This window comes from Miniopterus schreibersii (genome assembly GCF_964146895.1).
Source record: "Miniopterus schreibersii genome assembly, chromosome: X".
NCBI lineage: Eukaryota > Metazoa > Chordata > Mammalia > Chiroptera > Miniopteridae > Miniopterus > Miniopterus schreibersii.
The window spans coordinates 66,886,642-66,906,833 of NC_138104.1; the positions used below are offsets into that span (position 1 = coordinate 66,886,642).

The 20,192-nt window shown below is 36.0% G+C and overlaps 1 protein-coding gene across 10 annotated transcripts in view; it reads right to left on the reverse strand.

The window, feature by feature from the left end:
* Positions 1-20,192, reverse strand: part of GABRA3 (gamma-aminobutyric acid type A receptor subunit alpha3) — a 422,854-nt gene that overhangs the window by 97,399 nt on the left and 305,263 nt on the right. For all 10 annotated transcript variants that reach the window (XM_081125273.1, XM_081125281.1, XM_081125278.1 and 7 more), the window contains one exon: positions 11,130-11,273. In XM_081125273.1, coding sequence (XP_080981399.1) covers positions 11,130-11,273 — 144 coding nt within the window. The remainder of the gene's footprint in view (positions 1-11,129; positions 11,274-20,192) is intronic.

A 20,192-nucleotide genomic window follows, 5' to 3' on the forward strand; every position in this document is an offset into this window, starting at 1 on the left:
CTGAAGAAGTTGTACTCATACAAGCAAACAGTAAAATGGTGGTTTCCAGGGGCTGAAGGATAGGGGAGATGGGGAGATGTTAATCAAAAAGTACAAACTTTCAGTTTTAAGATGAATATATGCTGGGAATTTAATGTACAGCACAATGACTACTATATAATACACATGAAGTTTTCTGAGAGTAGATCTTAAGTGTTCTCATCACACATGCACACAAAAGTTAACTGTGAGGTGATGGATATGTTAGTTTATTGGATTGTTGTAATCATTTCATAATGCATATTATATTTCATCACAGTGTAACCCGTAAATGTGTATACTTTTATTTTTCACTTATACTTTAATCAAGTTAGGAGAGGGGCAGAAGCAAAGATTTCCTATTTGACTGAGTCCCCTTTGGAACAGACAAAGGGACAATGGAAAGCTACTTTAGCACATTCAAAGGGTCATAGCCTAAATACTTTCTGTGAAGAAAAATTACAAGTAGATGTTCAGAAAGCTTAGCAAATAAACTCATTGCATCAATTAACTTAATAGGTTCTCTTAAATACAACTCTGATATTTTGTATTTCTTTGCATTCATTTCTCTGCCAACGTGGGAACTGAAGGTTTGATCAGATTAGATTTTTCCAAGTTCCCTATCTTATTTCCACCCTTGTGTCTCAGCTTTTAGGCTTATTAAGCACCATCTGTGTTGTGTGTGAAATATACAGAGCACAATATAAAACATATAATATCAAAGGTACAATATAAAACATATAATGCATATGTATTCATGAATTATTATCTATGGATCAGAAATGCAGAACAGTTTAGCAAATTAATGCTTTACATAACTGCACTTATTTTCATAAAGTGGATAATTATATTTCTCTTCTTCTTGCTTTTATTGCTGCCTCTCTGTATGTGTCTTATTGTGAAGGATGACCTTTTACATGGTTTGGGAAATTTTTCCCTGACTTTGTACTATATCCTACTATATGCTCCATCTGTGTTAAGTGTGAAATATTTGAAAATCCAATGTAAAACTCACTCATAATTTAGCCAGTTTCTAAGGCTGTGAAAGACACAAGACGCTTCTTTAAGACTTTGGCAAATTAACTCATACTGAGTGGATATGTTTCCTTAAATTCATGTTTGGTATTTTTCCAACTATATGTGTTCTTTGAAATTTATCTTGCCTCCTGTATTCTTTTAATCCTCATGTCTCAGACTTCTTTTTGTGTCTCTTTCACTCTCTTATTTTCTGCTTTGTCTTCACTTACCTATGCTACATGTCTAAAGAAATAATATATACAATGACAGTAATGTACTTATTCTAATTAATAGTCAAATTCTTAAGAATGATGGAAAAATAAGATCATACAGCCAAATTCTCCTCTTAGAAAATTAATGCAATAATTTTCCAAATGAGGGAAAATGGAATCAGTGTTGAAATAGGAAATGGTGTGAACAATTAACCACAGATTTTGAGCAATTTTATTTATTTATTTAACAGATGTTTGAATCTGCAGCAAAAAGCCGAAACCTTCTGCTTAGAAGTACTTCATGTTGAAGACTGACAGTATTCAGAGAGAAAGACACTCATACAAAATAGAACTTCCGGAAATTCAGCAAGATGGTGGCACTCTAATAAGAGGAGTGCTCTTGCTTCCAGCTGTGGACTGGATTTACAGCTAAAATACTGCATAGCGAGCTTGGGGAAACAAGATATATATAGCTAATGGCATATTTTGAATCAGGAGCACTGAAGAAACATCATAGAGACTGGTAGGAGAGGAGGAGGTGTTGAAAGGGGTAGTTCTCCCTGAATCCAGTGCTCGACTGCAAGGCCCCAGGGTTATGGGCTGCAGAGCTCCCTCTCCTTGGGAGTGTGGACTGGCAACCAAAAGATGGGATCTCAAACCTGGAGCAGAGGAGAAGGAAAGGAGAGCCAGTGCAGGTCAGGCAGAGGGAACCAGGGGCACAGTGTGCCTATGAGGAGGAGGCCACACCTTCCCAGTGAAAAAAAAAAATGTGTCTAATGGCAGCAGCCTGTGCAGGTGGGAATCATGCCAGGTGCTGACTGCAAGAAAGGCTGCCCGACAGTGTGTGGATTCAGAATAGAAAGGGGCCTGTAGGCTGCACCCAGCAGTGAACTAAAGGGACCCTCTGCTTTCCTGTAAGGCATTGTGCAGAGCCCCTGAAAGCATTTGTCCTGACCAGGAATTGAACCTCAACCTCCTGGGTCCTAGGTCAATGCTCAACAGCTGAGCCAAGCCTGGCCAGGCTATCAAGATTTTCTTGATATTCACTGCTTTATTGCTGTGATATTACTATTATTATCATTAAGTTTGTTTCTTCCATATCTCTTATTGGCCTCCTTCCCTGCCCTTGCTTTACCTTTTTCTCCCTCCTTGCTCCACCGGCATAACTTTTTTTTTCTTTTGTTTTTTCCTGTTTCATTCTCTGTCTTTCTGTCTTCTTTCTCTTTATTACCATTTTCCTACTCCTATTCTATACCCTTATTTTTTTTGCTCAACCTTTTTTCCTTTCAGAAACTTTTCTTTGCCCCTTTTATCTCCCAGTAGCTTCTCTATTTTTTACCTTTTATTTATTTTTTTATTTGTTCACTATTAGCAATGGTATCCATATCTTTTCTATTTCTTTTTGGTCTTAGATTTTGTGTTCTCACTTTGTTTTCCTAATTCTACTTTCTCTTGGGTTGTTTTCATTGTGACTGTCAAGATATTTTGTAAGTTCCTGTTTGTTTCCTGTCAGTTTGATTGTGCTTTGTTTTGCCCAGTCAGCACCTGTGAAACAGCTCACTACAATATGGTTGTGGTTGAGCCTCACAGTTAGCTTGCTTGAGAGGAGAATCCTCCCAAGAATGGGTCACAACAGTCTAGACCCAATCACAACAGGAGGGCCCAAAGAACCCACAAAAGGGACACACCAAGAGCATACAGCTCAGAAGTATAAGGAAAACACACTTCTGGGTCCCACTGGACATTCAGTACAAAAGCCCACTCCACAAGACTGGAAGAAAGCATATATAGCTAATATACAGACATAAATACAAAAAGACACTAAAATGGGCAGACAAAAAAAGACCCCCTCCCCAAACTAAAGAAAAGAAAATATCACCAGAAAAAGTCCCTGATGAGATAGAGGTAACCAAGTTATCAGAAATAGAGTTCAGAGAAAAGATTATAAAGATGCTCAAGGAAATTAGTGAGAATCACAAGACTCTAAATGAGAACATTCAGCAGTTTCATGGGAAATACAAATAACTTAGTAAGTCTTACATCAGCAAAAAAAAGACATAAATATTATGAATAAGAACCAGGCAGAAATAAAGGATACTATATCTGACATTGAGAATATACTGGAAGGAATTAATAAAAAATTTAATGAAACACAGGACAGAATAAGTGAATTAGAAGATAAGGCAAAAAATAATAATAATAATCAGAGCAGCAAAAAGAAAAACTCTTAAAAAGCATGGGGACAGTTTAAGGAACTTTGGGACAACATGACACAAAACAACATTCACGACATACGGGTACCATAGGGGGCGGAAAGTGAGCAAGTGATAGAGAATTGTTGGAAGAAATAATGACAGAAAACTTTCCTAGGCTGGTGACAGAGAAAGCCGCACATGTTCAGGAAGCAAAGAGGGTAACAAACAAGAGGAATCCAAAGAGGTGCATTCCAAGATATATCATAATTAAAATGGCAAGTGTTAAGGACAAAGAAAATCCTAAGGGCCACAAGTGAGAAACAATCAGTGACCTAGAACAGAGCCCCCATAAAGCTGTCAGCAGATTTCTCAACAGAAACACTTCAGGCCAGAAGGAATTGGCATGAAGTTTTCAATGTAATGAAAAGCAAGAACCTGGAACCAAGAGTGCTCTATATAGCAAGTCTATCATTCAATATATACGGTGAAATAAAGAGTTTCCCATACAGGAGAAAGCTAAAAGAGTTCAGTACCACCACACCAGCATTGCAAGAAATGTTAAAGGGACTGCTTTAAGAAGTAATATTGAAAGAAAGGAACATAGGCATAAAAGGGAAAAATTGCATTAGATAAGCGTATATCAGTAATAACCTTAAATGTAAATGGAATAAATGCACCAATCAAAAGACATAAGGTAGCTTAATGGATAGGAAAAAAATTCAAAAATATTCAAACCAATGGAGGCAGAATAGCATGTTATTAAACAATGAATGGGTTACCAAGAAGATCAAGGAAGAAATCAAAAACTTCCTGGAAACAAATGGAAATGAACAAAAAACAACCCAAAATCTTTGGGGCAGAGCAAGAGAAGTCCTGAGAGAAAAGTTCATAGCAGTACAGGCTTACCTCAGGAAACAAGAAAAAAATATAAAAAACTATTTAAAACAGCCTTCTATTGGTAAAACAGACATATAGATCAATGGAACAGAACAGAGACCCCAAAAATAGACCCACACCATTATGCTCAATTGATATTTGACAAAGGAGGCAAGAGCATACCATGGATTAAAGACAGTCTCTTCAATAAATGGTGCTGGGAAAATCGGACAGGTACATCGAAAAAAATGATACTAGATCACCAAGTTACTCCATACACAAAAATAAACTCAAAATGGATAAAAGACTTAAATGTAAGTCGTGAAATCATAAAAATCAGGGAAGAAAACTGGCAGTATAGTTACAGACATCTCACGTAGTGGAATTTTCACCTATACACCTCCTAGGGCAAGAGAAAGAAAGGAAAAAAGAAACAAATGGGACAACCTAAAACTAAAACTCTTCTCCACAGCAAAAGAAATCATCCTCAAAATATAAAGGAACACCACAGTATGGGAGAACATATTTACCAAGGATGCATCTGATAAGGGGCTAATTTCCAAAGTGTACAAAGAACTCATACAACTGAATAAGAGGAAGTGAAACAATCCAATTAGAAATGGGCAAAGAACCTGAATAGACACTTCTCCAAAGAGGATGTACAGATGGCCAAGAGACATATGAAAAAATGCTCAACATCACTAATTATCAGAGAGATGCAAATTCAAACCATAATGAGGTATCACTTCACACCTGTAAGAATGGCTATGGTCAACAAATCAACAAATGACAAGTGCTGGTGAGGATGTGCAGAAAAGGGAAATTTGGTACACTGCTGGTGCGAATGCAGACTGGTGCAGCCACTATGGAAAACAGTATGGAGGTTCCTCAAAAAATTAAAAGTGGAACTGCCTTTTGACCCAGTGGTCCCACTTCTAAGAATATATTCTAAGAATCTGGAAACACTAATCAGAAAGAATATACGCATCGCCACGTTCATAGCAGCACAGTTTACAATAGCTAAGATCTGGAAACAGCCCAAGTGCCCATCAGTAGATGAGTGGATAAAAAAGCTGTGGGACATTTACACCATAGAATACTATACAGCTGTAAAGAAGAAGGAGCTCTTACCCTTTGGGACAGTATGGATGGACCTGGAGAATATTATGCTAAACGAAATAAGTGAGGCAGAGTAAGACAGATATTACATAATCTAAAGAACATAATAAACTGATGAACAAAAAAGATTTAGTGATATAGAAGTATGTAATAGACTGAGGAATCTCAGAAGGAAGGTGAGGGTGGGTAGGTGGGTGGGTAGATGTTAACCAAAGAATTTATATGTATATATGCATAACCCATGGACACAGACAGTGTGGTGAAGGCCTGGAGTGAGGAGGGTGTTCGGGGCAAAAGGGGTCAATAAGGAAAAAAACGGGACATCTGTAATATTTTCAACAATAAAGATAAAGTAAATATAAATATATAAATAAAGGAAGTAAGAAAAAAATGGTGTAAGGACTGGAAGAGACACTTCTCCAAAGAGGACATACAGGTGGCCAAGTGACATATGAAAATATGCTCAGCTTCACTAATCATCAGAGAGATGCAAATTAAAAGCACAAGGAAGTATCACCTCACACTTGTCAGAACAGCTAACATTAACAAATCAACAAATGGCACGTGTTGATGAGGATGTGGAGAAAGGGGAACCTTGGTACACTATTTTTGAGATTGCATAGTAGTGCAGCCACTATGGGAAATATAAGGAGGTTCCTCAAAAAATTAAAAATGGAACTAACTGCCTTTTGACCCAGTGATCCCACTTCTAGGAATATATCCTAAGAATCCTGAAACACAAATCAGGAAGAATTTATGCACCCCTATGTTCATAGCAGCAAAATTTACAGTAGATTAGCGGATAAAAAAGCTGTGGTACATACTATGCAGCTGTAAAGAAGAAGGATTTTTTATCTTTTGGGATAGCATGGATGGACTTGGAGAATATAAAGCTAAATGCAATAAGCCAGGCAGAGAAAGACAAATATCAAACGATCTCACCTATATGTGGAATCTAACAAACAAAATAAACTGATGAACAAAACAGAGCCAGTGACATAGAAGGATGGAACAGACTGATGACTCTCAGAGGGAAGGCGGGGGTGGGTGAGTGGGTAGAGAGATTAACCAAAGAATTTTTATGCATATATGCATAACCCATGGACACAGACAATAGTGAGGTGAAGACCTGGGGTGGAGAGTGGAGGGGATCAATGAGGAAAAGTGGGGACATCTGTAATTTTTTCAACAATAATGCTAAATTAAAAAAATATATATAACTTCTGTAGATTATATAACTTTCTCTGGCTCAGTTTCCCATTAATATGCTGTACCCCATTAATATACATAGAGTAGCGTATTCAGAATTCAGAAAGGAATATCCATAATTTATAATGATATAAAAACAATATACATATATGTGATGTAATAATATTTATATTTAACTAAATCAAAGGGTTTCAAAGGGTGTACAGCAGTCTCCCTCTCTTAATTGGCCTAAACCACCCAACTCATGTCTCCCTCCTTTAACTATAATTAATAGCTTCTTGTGTATATTTCTAGAAATAATATCCCATACAAACATATATCCCTATATAATCTTCATTATTCTGTGCTTTGCTTTTTTTCACTCAACACCATATCCTGCAGGTATTCTCAATGAACAGTAACATAAAGAACTTTCCCATTACTTCTTACCACTGCATAGTATAGAATTGTGAATGCATTTTAATACACTAAATCACCTTTTTACTAATGTACATTGTATAGTGTTTTTAAACTAATTTGAGATATAATTTATTTATATCTGCAATGATCCTATTTTCAAATAAGGTCACATTCTGAGATACTGAGGATCAGAACTTTAACACATGAGGGAACATAATTCAACCCATGACACATGCATTGCCAAAAATGAAGAGAAATTGGTATGCTCATACACTGATAATGGGAGAGTGAACTGCTTAACCTTTTAGATTGTCAATTTGTCAATATGTATTATAATTTTAAAAAACGTGTCCACTTTCTGAAATAGCAATCTTGATATTCTCTCTCTATCTTAGGTAGATAATTACACAGGAATAAAATGCTATATGGAAAAATCACATAAAATAATAGTAGAAAATTAGCTAAATGGATTATGACTCACATATATGAAATCATTAAAAATGAAGATATTATTTTTCTGAGTTTAACAATGAAGTGCTACACTTCTCAGTTATAACAACACTTACCACATCATTGTCAAGAATGCTGTGGCCTTGGAAGAAGGCTTTTTAATTTTCTTTTTAAATTTAAAGTAATTAAAACAGGTAATGATAATGTATGTCCACTCTAATTATTAAAATATTGCTATTTATAACTAAGTAACAAGAAATAACAAGTATTGGTGAGGATGTGGGGAAAAGGGAACCCTTCTGCACTGTCAGTGGGAATAAAAATTGGTGCAGCCTCTATGTAAAACAAATTAAAAATAGAATGACCACGTGATGCGGCAATTCCACTTCTGGGCATTTATCCAAAGAAAACAAAAACACAGTAACTTGAAAAGATATATGCACTTCTACATTCACCGAGGCATTATTTACAATAGCAACGTTACGGAAACAACCTAAGTGTCCATGGATAGACGAATGGATAAAGAAGATGTGGCACATATATACAGTGGAATATTATTCAGCCATAAAGAGAAGACAATCTTGCCATTTGCAACAACATGGATGGACCTTGAGGGCATTATACTAAGCAAAATAAATTATACAGAGAAAGACAGATATTGTATAATCTCACTTAAATGGAGAATCTAAAACAAAACACAAACAAAAAAACCAAGCTCACAGATACAGAAAAGAGATTAGTTGTTGCAAGAGGCAGGTGTATATGCCTGAGGTGGGGGTGCCAGCCAGTGAAATGAGTGAAGGGAGTCAAAAGGTACAAACTTCCAGTTATAAAATAAATTAGTCCTGGGGTAATGCTTAGCCTCATAATTATAGTTAATAATGTTGTATTGCTTATTTAAAAGTTTCTAAGACAGTAGATCTTAAAAGTTCTCATCACAAGGAAAAATAATTTGTAACTATGTATGGTGATGGATGTTAACTAGACTTACTATGGAAATCATTTGGCAATGTATACAAATATCAAATCACCATGTTGTATACCTGACTAATATAATATTATCATGTCATATCTCAGTTAAAATATTACTAACTTGTGTGTTCATTTGATCTGGATCTCATATTTATTGATAAGAAAACATGTTTATAATATAAAATTAAATTTAAAAATAACTTATAAAACAATATCAATAGTATGGTCCCACTTATGTAAAAAAATGCAAAGGGAACATTCTTAAAGATTATACAGCAAAATTTACAATAATCAGTTAATGTACCAAAATCTTCTAAGAATATTTTTTTACATGGTGGAATTAAAGAATATTTTAATTTCCATTGTTTGCTCCTCTGTAGTTCTAATTTTTCTATCATAAACGTGTATTGCCTGTGTGATAAAGACTAAACAAACAGTGGTTTAAGCAAATGAAATGGAAGCTGGGGCTACTTGGATAGCTAAGGATGGGTCTCGAAACTGATACAGGGTGAGAAGTGTGAAGGGGAGACTAGATGTTGAGAAGAGTATGGATACAGCTGCAGTGGCCCTGGGAATTCTCTTCCTCCTGCTAGGTGGACATCCCCGTGGTGGATGGGGGGAGGAGAGCCAATGCCCAGGGTCTCTAGGGGCCCCCTGTGCTATGCACAGTACCTTGTCTCTGGCACATAAGGCCTCTTCCAGGAACCTTGGTTCTGTACTCACAAACTCTAGGGGGGGGGAGAACAGGTGGTGCATTTAGGGTCTGATCTCAGCCCGGAGGTCACAGCAGCAGCTGCCCCAGCAGCACAATGCAGAAGCACTCCAGGGATCAGGAGGCCAGCTTCCCTCACAAAGGCAAGCGGCACAGTAGGACAGAAGGAATGCACTTTGCAGGTGCTGAAGACAACTCCCCATCCTCAGGCCTCCTCTACCCTCCCCCCTCCTCACCACACCTCCACCTCCACTGCCCATTCCCAGGGAGGAGGCCATGGGGGAGGGGGTGCTCTGAGACTGGATGTTGGCAGTGATGGTGCAAGAATACCTGAGTACCAGGATGGGGGCCTTGACCCTGCCCTTCCATGAGGCCTTGGGACATGGGTTGCGAGCACACTAACAAGGCAGGAGCCCAGTTCAGGGGTCAGGACAGGCAAGCTTTACAGCAGGTCTGCAAACAGCCAGCAGTAAGTTTACTGTCATCCTTGCTTCACCATGAGCAAAGGATCCCAGAAAGGTTGGGAAACTGATCCCAGGCCATACTTCCAACACTTCCAGAGGGTGGAGGGTGCAGATGGAATCTGAGTTGCAGCCATGCAGTAGCCTTGCTGACCCCTTGCTCCATGGCTTGGAGTGTTCCTTGGAGCAAAATGGAGGGGTCAGGTGGCCAAGGTACAACCCTCACTGACACCTGTACGCTTCCTCCAAAGCTAAGCACTCGGCCTCAGCAGCTGATTCTTACCTGCTGGAGGGAGGGGACTCGGACTTGGGCCAGCCAAACACAGTGTCTCTGGCTGTTCAGCCTGGTCCAGCCACTACTGACTCCATGCATCGGACCCCAGAATCCCCTCTGAGGAGGGCAGCTCACACACCTGAGGCCCCAGACTTTCTAGCTCCACTAGCTTCTCCACCAGGTCCTGCTCTCATATACCTCAGCTTTTTGACACCACTGTATTGTCTTTCTCAAGAATAGCCTTTTCCCATAATAAATTCTAAATCTCTAAATCCTGTTGTCCTTTAAATCCATTACAAATATTGATTTTGTAAGGTACCCTCTTCTGGTCCAGGGGTGGAAGGAGAACATGGCATAGACAAGATGACATACTGTAACATCACAAGGAGAGGGAACAGCAGTGTCCAGATAATGAAATAAAAGGGCAAGAGCACCCTACTTCATTTATAATTGTGGATTTAGTGATCTCGCATGGAGATAAGTGTTGAAAGCTCCCATTCCTTCACAGCAAAATATATTGTAAGATACGTGGGCCCCAAGATATACTTCATTTTGCCAAATACCTTAAGGTTAGTTAGGAATGAATATGTCTCCTTCCTCAGGCCCCTGCATCTTGTCAGTTTCTAAATAAATAAGACTTAAGGCTGCAGAACATGTCTCTGTGTTTTATTAATATCCAAGGATTAGCCATTGACCAGACCTGACCAAGATTTGCCAGACAGACTTGTTTCTGAGATGGGTGATCTACTTAAGAAAATAATTCCACAGCCCGTCCCTGGAACTCCTGGATATGTACTTGGGTCTCTTGGAGTTATTAACTTGTCACCTCAGCATTGGCAGAGTTAAGCAAATGCCTTCATGAAAACTTTAGGATAATTTCAGCTCTCCTATCATCATGGCTTCTCTCTGCCTTCTCTTCCACTACAGTCCAGTCCTAATTCCCAGTCTCAGTCCCCAAGAGACAGCAAGGCATGGTGGTGAAAAGCATGGGCTTGAGAACCAATCTGCTTGAGTTCAGATCTTGGTTCTGACATTATATAACTGTGATATAACTGGGGCACATTACTGAATATCTCTCTACCTCAGTTTCCTTATGATTACAATACCTACATTACAAGACTATTTTAAGGATTACATAAATCATTATAAACACTGAGAATAGTGACCGGTATGTGGTACAGATTAAAAAAAATTCTTGTTAAATAAAATAAATACCTGTACTGGAGCGGATTATATCTGTCCCAACAACATGGCCCAGCAGGTCATATTGATTCAGGCGAGAGCCATCCTGTGCTACTTCCACAGATTTGTTCTTCCCAAGAGTCCAAGAATAAACCACTTCAGCTTTTGTATAGGCATCTAAGGCAGAAAAGGGTTAAGAAGGAGAAGTTGAAGGAATAGAAAAATGTTATTCTTGACACTAAACTTGCATGAGATTGAAATATAACTTATATCCCAAGAGTTCTGGGTAAGTGTTCTCTCTTCAACTGAAGTACATGTATCCATCCATCTAATAAACAATCATTGTAGAACTACTATAGTTTATGCTGGGTACACAGAAATGAACCTAAAATGGTCTTTTCCTTCAATAACTCACAGTCTTTTGCACTGCCAATACATTGTTAAATTTTTCTTCTCTTGGAGTGTAATGTGTAGGGACAAGGGGAGGAATGGATAAAATATTACCTAATGCAGTTGTCACAAATTCAGATGCTTACAGGAGCTAGAAAGTTACCTTAAATGAGTAAATTAAGCTAGTTGTAAGAAAAATTAACTGCCAGAAATGTAACAAATTTTCTTTAATTATAGGGTGACCATATGAGATAAAGTAAAAAGAAATCATACTAGGAATATTTAAAATTTAAAGAAATGAAAATTTTCAAATTGAGATAGTAATAATTAGTAATTACTATTTTCTTTTGAAACTTATTATCAATCTGATTTAAAAATAAGAAACCTGCCATCTTTTTTCTGCACCAGGGTGTTAATGTTAGGTCTTATATTTAGAATGCCAATATCAAGTACAGAATTTAGTACAAATTAGTTCTAACAAGGATATTGGTAAGGGGAATGGATTGGGAATGAGAGGTGAGGCTATTTAATTTTAGTCAGTATATTAAAGGAATAGACTTGTTTTCTTCCCAGACATGGATTGACTCTTTGCACAGTGGGTTTTATATTTGGGATGAGCACCTTGCCCTAACTCCAGCACCTAGGCTCATAAAAGGTAGTTGAGCACCATACTGCTCACCCATATCATCCAAGTTTTAGGCAGGTGCTATGCCCATGATATGCTCTATTTAAACATTTTACTATAAAGCAAATAATTCCTACTGAATTTACCAATGAACAGATATGAACTCTGTTTCCATAAAAAAAACCTTGCAACTTGGATATACATTTCATAACAGTCCGACATTAACCTTCACACACACTAATTGTGATCTGCTTATATTACACTTCTCAGGACTTTTTCAATATACCCAAGTAAACCATTTCCTGATTTCCTTGTAATGAGTAACATGCCAAAAGTTCTTCATTCACATCAAAATTCTCATTGAAATCATGAAAAATTATACATAACTCTATGGTATTTTTCTTTTGTGTTCTCATAAGCTACAAAAGAAAATGCCACAAGAAATCTAATTTTTCCACAAACTATGCCCTGCTTGGTCTCAGTGATTTCTTCAAAACACTGACAAAAATACTTCTAGTTCAATGTACAATTTCTGCTGTGATTAATAGATATTTTTATAAATCTAGCATTTATAAAATATTGACACCTAGAAAGGTTTGTTGCTTAATATTTAACTGCATTTCCCAGTAGCAACACTTAGTGTGTGCATTCAAACAAAAAAACCTATTGAACTTTCAGGTGCAATAAACAAATAAGCAATAAACATAAAAAATAAACAAATTGGAACTTTTGTGTGACATTTCCCAAATTTTCATCATGGCAAATAATTTCAAAAGTTATAAACACTGTATATATCAAGTAAAACACATTTGCAAACCACCAGTGTGCGACCTCTGACCTAGAGACTTTCTCCTATAGATAGCTGTGGTCTTTTGTGATTCAGCCTTGGAAACAAAGTATCCACTGCTGCCTATGGAGTGTCTAGAGCTCCCAATTGGAATTGTAGATCATTTTTTTTTTAATTTATCTTGCCCGGCTGGGCATGGTTCAGCGGTTGAGCATCGACCTAGGATCCAGGTGATCAGGGTTCAATTCCAGGTCAGGGCACATGCCCAGGTTGCAGGCTGGATCCCCACTTGGGGGCATGCAGGAAGCAGCTGATCAATGACTCTCTCATTATTGATGTTTCTATCTCTCTCTCCCTCTCCTTTCCTCTCTCTGAAATCAATAAAGATATGTTTTAAAAAAATAAAAAATAAAAATTTATCTTTATTGTTGAAAGTATTACAGATGTCCTCCTTTCGACACCCCCCCCCATTGATCCCCTCCCACATCATCCCTCCTCCCAGGCCTTCCCCACACTATTGTCTGTGTCAATGGGTTATGCATTTACGCATATAAGTTCTTTGATTAATCTCTTCCCACCCACTCTCCCACCCCCACCTTCCCTCTGCGATTCTTTTTTTTTTTTTAAATATATCTTTATTGATTCAATGATGAGAGTCATTGATTGGCTGCAGCCCTCAACCCGGGCATGTGCTCTGACTGGGAATCGAACCCTGGTCGCCTGGATCTTAGGTCCTAGGTCGGCGCTCAACCGCTGAGCCATGCCCGGCCAGGCCCCTCTGAAATTCTTTAGCCTGTTCTATGCTTCTGTGTCTCTGGATCTTCTTAGTGTCAGCAAGAAGAAAGGGAAATCTTTTCAAGACTCTTCTCACACCCTTACCCAAAATTGATTCTAAAACTATTAAGTGAGGACTATAACAGGGTTATTAGTGAAATGTGATTTCATGTCCTCTCATTTTCCTCAGTGCTTTCCATCTTCAGTATATATGCTTGGATTTCACTACTTCAGAGAATCTTCTTATTTTTGCTGTGTAGGTGGTTGTAACTCCCTATGTTTAAAGAACAATGCAATGTTCTGCCCAATATACCCAAGAGTTTGAAAATATAAAAACTAGAGGGAAAGGGTAAGATATTGAAGATATTTTCCACACTTAAGAAAGAAAAGGAATTTCTTGCTGGATATCTTACCTTAAGCTGAGTACCTTGATCAGAAAATCCTGAATATTAGCTCCCAAATCCAAACATGTCCTAGTACAGATTTGACAATAAATTGTGCAGCTACCAGTACCTTAGAAATTTCCCTGGGCTTAGAGTGGCAACTTCCTCCATACAAAAAAGCTATGGTTTAATTTATTTTACAATTATATATGGTAACAAAGGGAACTATGGAGGAAAAATATTCTTTTCTCATATAATGGAGGTCAAAGCAGGAAAGGCATGAAATAATAGTGGAAGAGAGGAAAGAGAAAAATAGATTTAAAAAAATTGAAAACTACTTGATGAGTATCTGCTCAGTATTGGTAAACAAAAGTTAATAAGGCACAGTAACTGCCATCAGGGTGCACACAATCTATTGGGGAGGAGGGAGGCAGGGAGCTTACAATAGTCATAGTACAAGTCTGAACATGAAAAGTATGGACACTAGTGGAACAAAAACAAGTGAGTGCTAAATAAAACCAGAGGAAGGTGCTATTGTTTCTGCTCCAAATGGAGTGTTAAGGAAAGATTCATAAAGTAGATATTTAGGTCCTGGCTGGTGTTGCTCAGTGGTTAGAGCGTCAGCCCATGCACCAAAGGGTTGCCAGTTTGATTGCAGGTCAAGGACATGTACCTTGGTTGCAAGCTCCATCCTCTGCCTTGGTAGGGCACTTGCCAGAGGCAACCAATTGATGTGAGACACATCGATGTCTGTCTGTCTGTCTCTCTCTCTGTCGCTCTCTCTCTCCCCTTTCCTCCCTCTTTCCCTTCTACTTTCTCTAAAAATCAATGGAAAAAATATCCTCTGGTGAGAATTAACAAAAAATAAATAAATAAGAATAAGTAGATACTTAGAAGATGAAGCCACCTTTTGTACATGAAAGGACATTTCTAGCAAAAGAACAGCATAGCAAAGATAAAAAGCATACAAAAACATGGAGTGTTAAGGAATCTATGGTATCCCTGGACTTAGAGGTTATAGAAAAGCTAAGGTAATATTATATCTTAATTGCCTACACTAAGAAATAAGGATTTTAGGCCATAACCTGTAAGTTATTGTGGATCCGACCAAAGCAGAAAGATGATATGTCCAGATTTATGCTCTGGAAGGTTTGCTCTAGCTGCAGTATGAATGACTAGTTGGAAAAAGTGAAACTGTAGCCAAGACAACAGTTAAAAGGCCATCACAATGTTTGGAGTGAATGGCCCTTAGGGCATAATATATAGTTGTAGACAGTGGGCTGAATTAAGTGGCACAAAGAGGAGATTTCAGAGATAGGACAGATTGTAACTGATGCTTAAAGAAAGAAGGAAGTTTAAGGAAATATTCTAGATGCCCCTGAGATTGTAGCTTTTGCATGTACATGGATAATGATGGAATTCATTCACCCCCCCAGGGAACAGAACTCTTTCCCTTAAGACTTTTTCTTTCTTCTCTCCTTCCTCCATGCCCCTTTGGGTTCCCTTAACCTCTCAGCTTCTTTCTCATAGAGTCTTAGCTCTTATTCTCAGTTCCAAACATTGTATTTTCATGGAGGAGCAAAGGTAGAGTGTGTGTGTTGGTGGGGGGAGGGGCATAGATACTGCAGAAAGGATATCTACCCAACCTGAAAAACTACTGCACTCCCAGAATGGTCCCCTCAATATATATTGTATGGACTATGCTGGCACAAACATGTCATTGCCTCTGTTGTTTTGCCAAATGTCTCCTTCTGTTCCTTGAGCCTTGGTATGTGTCAGGCAACTAGAAAATGGCAAGTAAAAAACAATCCTGCCACAATAGCATCAATGAGAAAGTATTTCCTTTGAACTCATATTGTGAGTTTGCTTGTTTGTTTGTTTGATTCAGCCAGTTACTCATTCAATAAATATTAAGACATTATTTTAGCTAGTTACAGTAAATAGGTCATAAGGCATTTGAGGTCACATTGCTTCATTGAACTTATATTCTACTGGGAAAACACAGAAAATAATAAATAAGTTAATTAATTAATTAATTAATTAATTAATTAAATAAATAGATGATGATAGATGATAGATAGAAATAGATAGATATAGATAGATGATGATAGATTAGATAGATAGATAGAGATAGATAGATAGATAGATAGATAGATAGATAGACAGATAGATATAGATGATAGATAGATAGATAGATAGATGATGATAGATAGATAGATAGATAGATAGATAGATGATAGATAGATGATGATATAGATAGATAGATAGATAGATAGATAGATAGATAGATAGATAGATAGATAGATAGATGATAGATAGATAGATGATAGATAGATAGATGATAGATAGATAGATAGATAGATAGATAGATAGATAGATAGATAGACAGATGATGATAGATAGATAGATGATGATGATGATAGATAGATAGATGATAGATAGATAGATAGATGATAGATGATAGATAGATAGATGATAGATAGATAGATAGATAGATAGATAGATGATAGATAGATAGATGATTAGATAGATAGATAGATAGATAGATAGATAGATAGATAGATGATAGATGATAGATAGATAGATGATAGATAGATAGATAGATAGATAGATAGATAGATAGATAGATAGACAGATGATGATAGATAGATAGATGATGATGATGATAGATAGATAGATGATAGATAGATAGATAGATGATAGATATAGATAGATAGATAGATGATAGATAGATAGATAGATGATAGATAGATAGATGATAGATAGATAGATAGATAGATGATAGATAGATAGATATAGATGATAGATAGATAGATAGATAGATGATAGATAGATAGATAGATGATAGATAGATGATAGATAGATAGATGATAGATAGATGATAGATAGATAGATGATAGATAGATGATAGATAGATAGATGATAGATAGATGCTAGATAGATGATAGATGATAGATAGATAGATAGATAGATAGATGATAGATAGATAGATAGATGATAGATAGATAGATAGATAGATAGATAGATAGATAGATGATAGATAGATGATAGATAGATGATAGATAGATAGATAGATAGATAGATAGATAGATAGATAGATAGATAGATGATAGATAGATAGATGATAGATAGATAGATAGATAGATAGATAGATAGATAGATGATAGATAGATGATGATAGATAGATAGATAGATAGATAGATAGATAGATAGATAGATAGATAGATAGATAGATAGATAGATGATAGGTGATAGATATAGATAGATAGATAGATATAGATAGATTAGATAGATAGATAGATAGATAGAGATAGATAGATAGATGATAGATAGATGATAGATAGATAGCTGATAGATAGATAGATGATAGATGATAGATAGATAGATAGATGATAGATGATAGATAGATGATAGATAGATAGATAGATAGATAGATGATAGATTAGATAGATAGATGATAGATAGATAGATAGATAGATAGATAGATAGATAGATAGAGATAGATGATAGATGATAGATAGATAGATAGATAGATAGATAGATAGATAGATAGATAGATAGATGATAGATAGATAGATAGATGATAGATAGATAGATAGATGATAGATAGATGATAGATAGATAGATGATAGATAGATGATAGATAGATAGATGATAGATAGATGCTAGATAGATGATAGATGATAGATAGATAGATAGATAGATAGATGATAGATAGATAGATAGATAGATGATAGATAGATAGATAGATAGATAGATAGATAGATAGATAGATAGATAGATAGATAGATAGATAGATGATAGATAGATGATAGATAGATGATAGATAGATAGATAGATAGATAGATAGATAGATAGATAGATGATAGATAGATAGATAGATAGATAGATAGATAGATAGATAGATAGATGATAGATAGATAGATAGATAGATAGATAGATAGATGATAGGTGATAGATATAGATAGATAGATATAGATAGATTAGATAGATAGATAGATAGATAGATAGATAGATAGATAGATAGATAGATGATAGAGATAGATAGATGATAGATAGATGATAGATGATAGATAGATAGATAGATGATAGATGATAGATAGATGATAGATAGATAGATAGATAGATAGATGATAGATTAGATAGATAGATGATAGATAGATAGATAGATAGATAGATAGATAGATAGAGATAGATGATAGATGATAGATAGATAGATAGATAGATAGATAGATGATAGATAGATAGATAGATAGATAGATAGATAGATAGATAGATAGATAGATAGATGATAGATAGATAGATAAATGGAAGATAATATCAGACAGTAATATGTGCTATGAAAAAGAATGGAACCGTTTACGAAATAGGGAGGGGTTTCATTAAGCACAGTGATCAGAGAAGACCTCTTTGAGGGAGTAGTTTTTAAGCTGAAATATAAAAAAGGAAAAAGACCCAGAGCTTGATGGAGAATATTTCAGGTAAAAAAAAAAAATACAGCAAATGCAAAGTTTTCTAAGTGGGAAAGATCCTGTAGTGTTCTAGGAACTGGCAAAAGGCCAATGTAAAGGGGAGAGAGATACGAGACGAGGTTGAAGAGGTAAGTAACAACAGAAATGCAGGATCTAAACCAAGACAGGGAACACAAATGAAAAAAAAAAATCCATTTAATTTGGGCATATTCAGTAAAAACACAAGGGTTTCATGTACCTAACAACTACTGCCTAAGGTTGGCATACATATGAAACAAAAAGGAAACAGACACTGTATAGGTTTATAACTAATACATTTATAATTCTTAAGAATTTAAATTATCCAAACTGACAGCACATGTTATAGGCACTAGGTACTGGCAAAGCAGAACAAATTCTTTGATTTCTAGCATGAAGTATATATATTTTTGCATCTATGAAGATATCATGTGTTTTGGGGGGGAAAGTTTTCAGTTAGCAATAATCGCGTCACCAATAAAGTTCATTGGCTAAGATACTGTCACTGTGCAAAGCTATATTCATTGAATTTTGGCTGTTAAGCCAAGTTTATATTCCACTTAAAGATAGAGTATAATCCACTTATAAGTTATCTGATTCGGTTTGCTAGTATTTTGCTCAAGAGCGGGTGTCTATATTAATTAGGGATATTTGTCTCTGGTTTACTTGTGATCTTTGGTTCTGATATCTAAGTAATACTGACCTGACTGAATGAGTTAAGACATGTCAGTTCCTCTTCTATAGTTTGCAAAACTTTGTGAAGACTTAACATTAATTCTTCTTTAAATGTTTGATAGAATTCAATGGTGAATCCATCTGGGCCTGGTTTTTCTTTGTGGGAAGTTATTAAATTACTACTGTCTAAAATTTCTATTTCTGTTTCTTCCTCAGTCAATTTCAGTAGTTTGTGTGCTTCCAGGAATTTTTTTTCCCATTTCTTCTGGACTAATTTGTTAGTATACAGTTGCTTATAGTATTTCTGTTTATTTATATAAGGTTAATAGTGATGTCACCTTTTTCATGATTTCAGTAATTTGATCCCTCTCTCTCTTTTTTAATTTGTCTGTCTAGTTAAAGGTTTATCAGTATTTTTATCTTTTCAAAGAATCAACTTTTACATTCTTTAATTATCAGTAATGTTTTTTCTATTCTCTATTTCATTTCATTTCACTCCAATATTTATTATATTCTTCCTTCTTCTTGTTTTGGGTTTGGATTGCTCTTCTTTTTATAGTTTCTTAAGGTGAAAAGTCAGGTTTTTAATTTTAAGTCTTTCTTCTTTTTAATATATGTTTTACAATTATAAATTTCCCTCTAAACACTGCTTTAAACTGATGTGTCCCATAAATTTTGATATATTTTGCATCATTTTAATTCATTGCAAAATATTTTCTAATATCTTTTGTGATTTCTTCTTTGACCCATTGTTTACTTAGGGGTAAACATGTTTGTGAATTCTCTAAATTCCTTTCTGTTCATTGTTTTCTAATTTTATTCAATTGAGGTCTGGTAACACACTTGTATGGTTTCAATACTTTCAAACTTATGGAGGCATGTTTTGTGGTCTACCCAAGAAAATGTCCCATGTGCACTTGTGCATGATGTGCATTCTGATGTTTTTTGGTAGAGCGCAGTATAAGTGTTTGT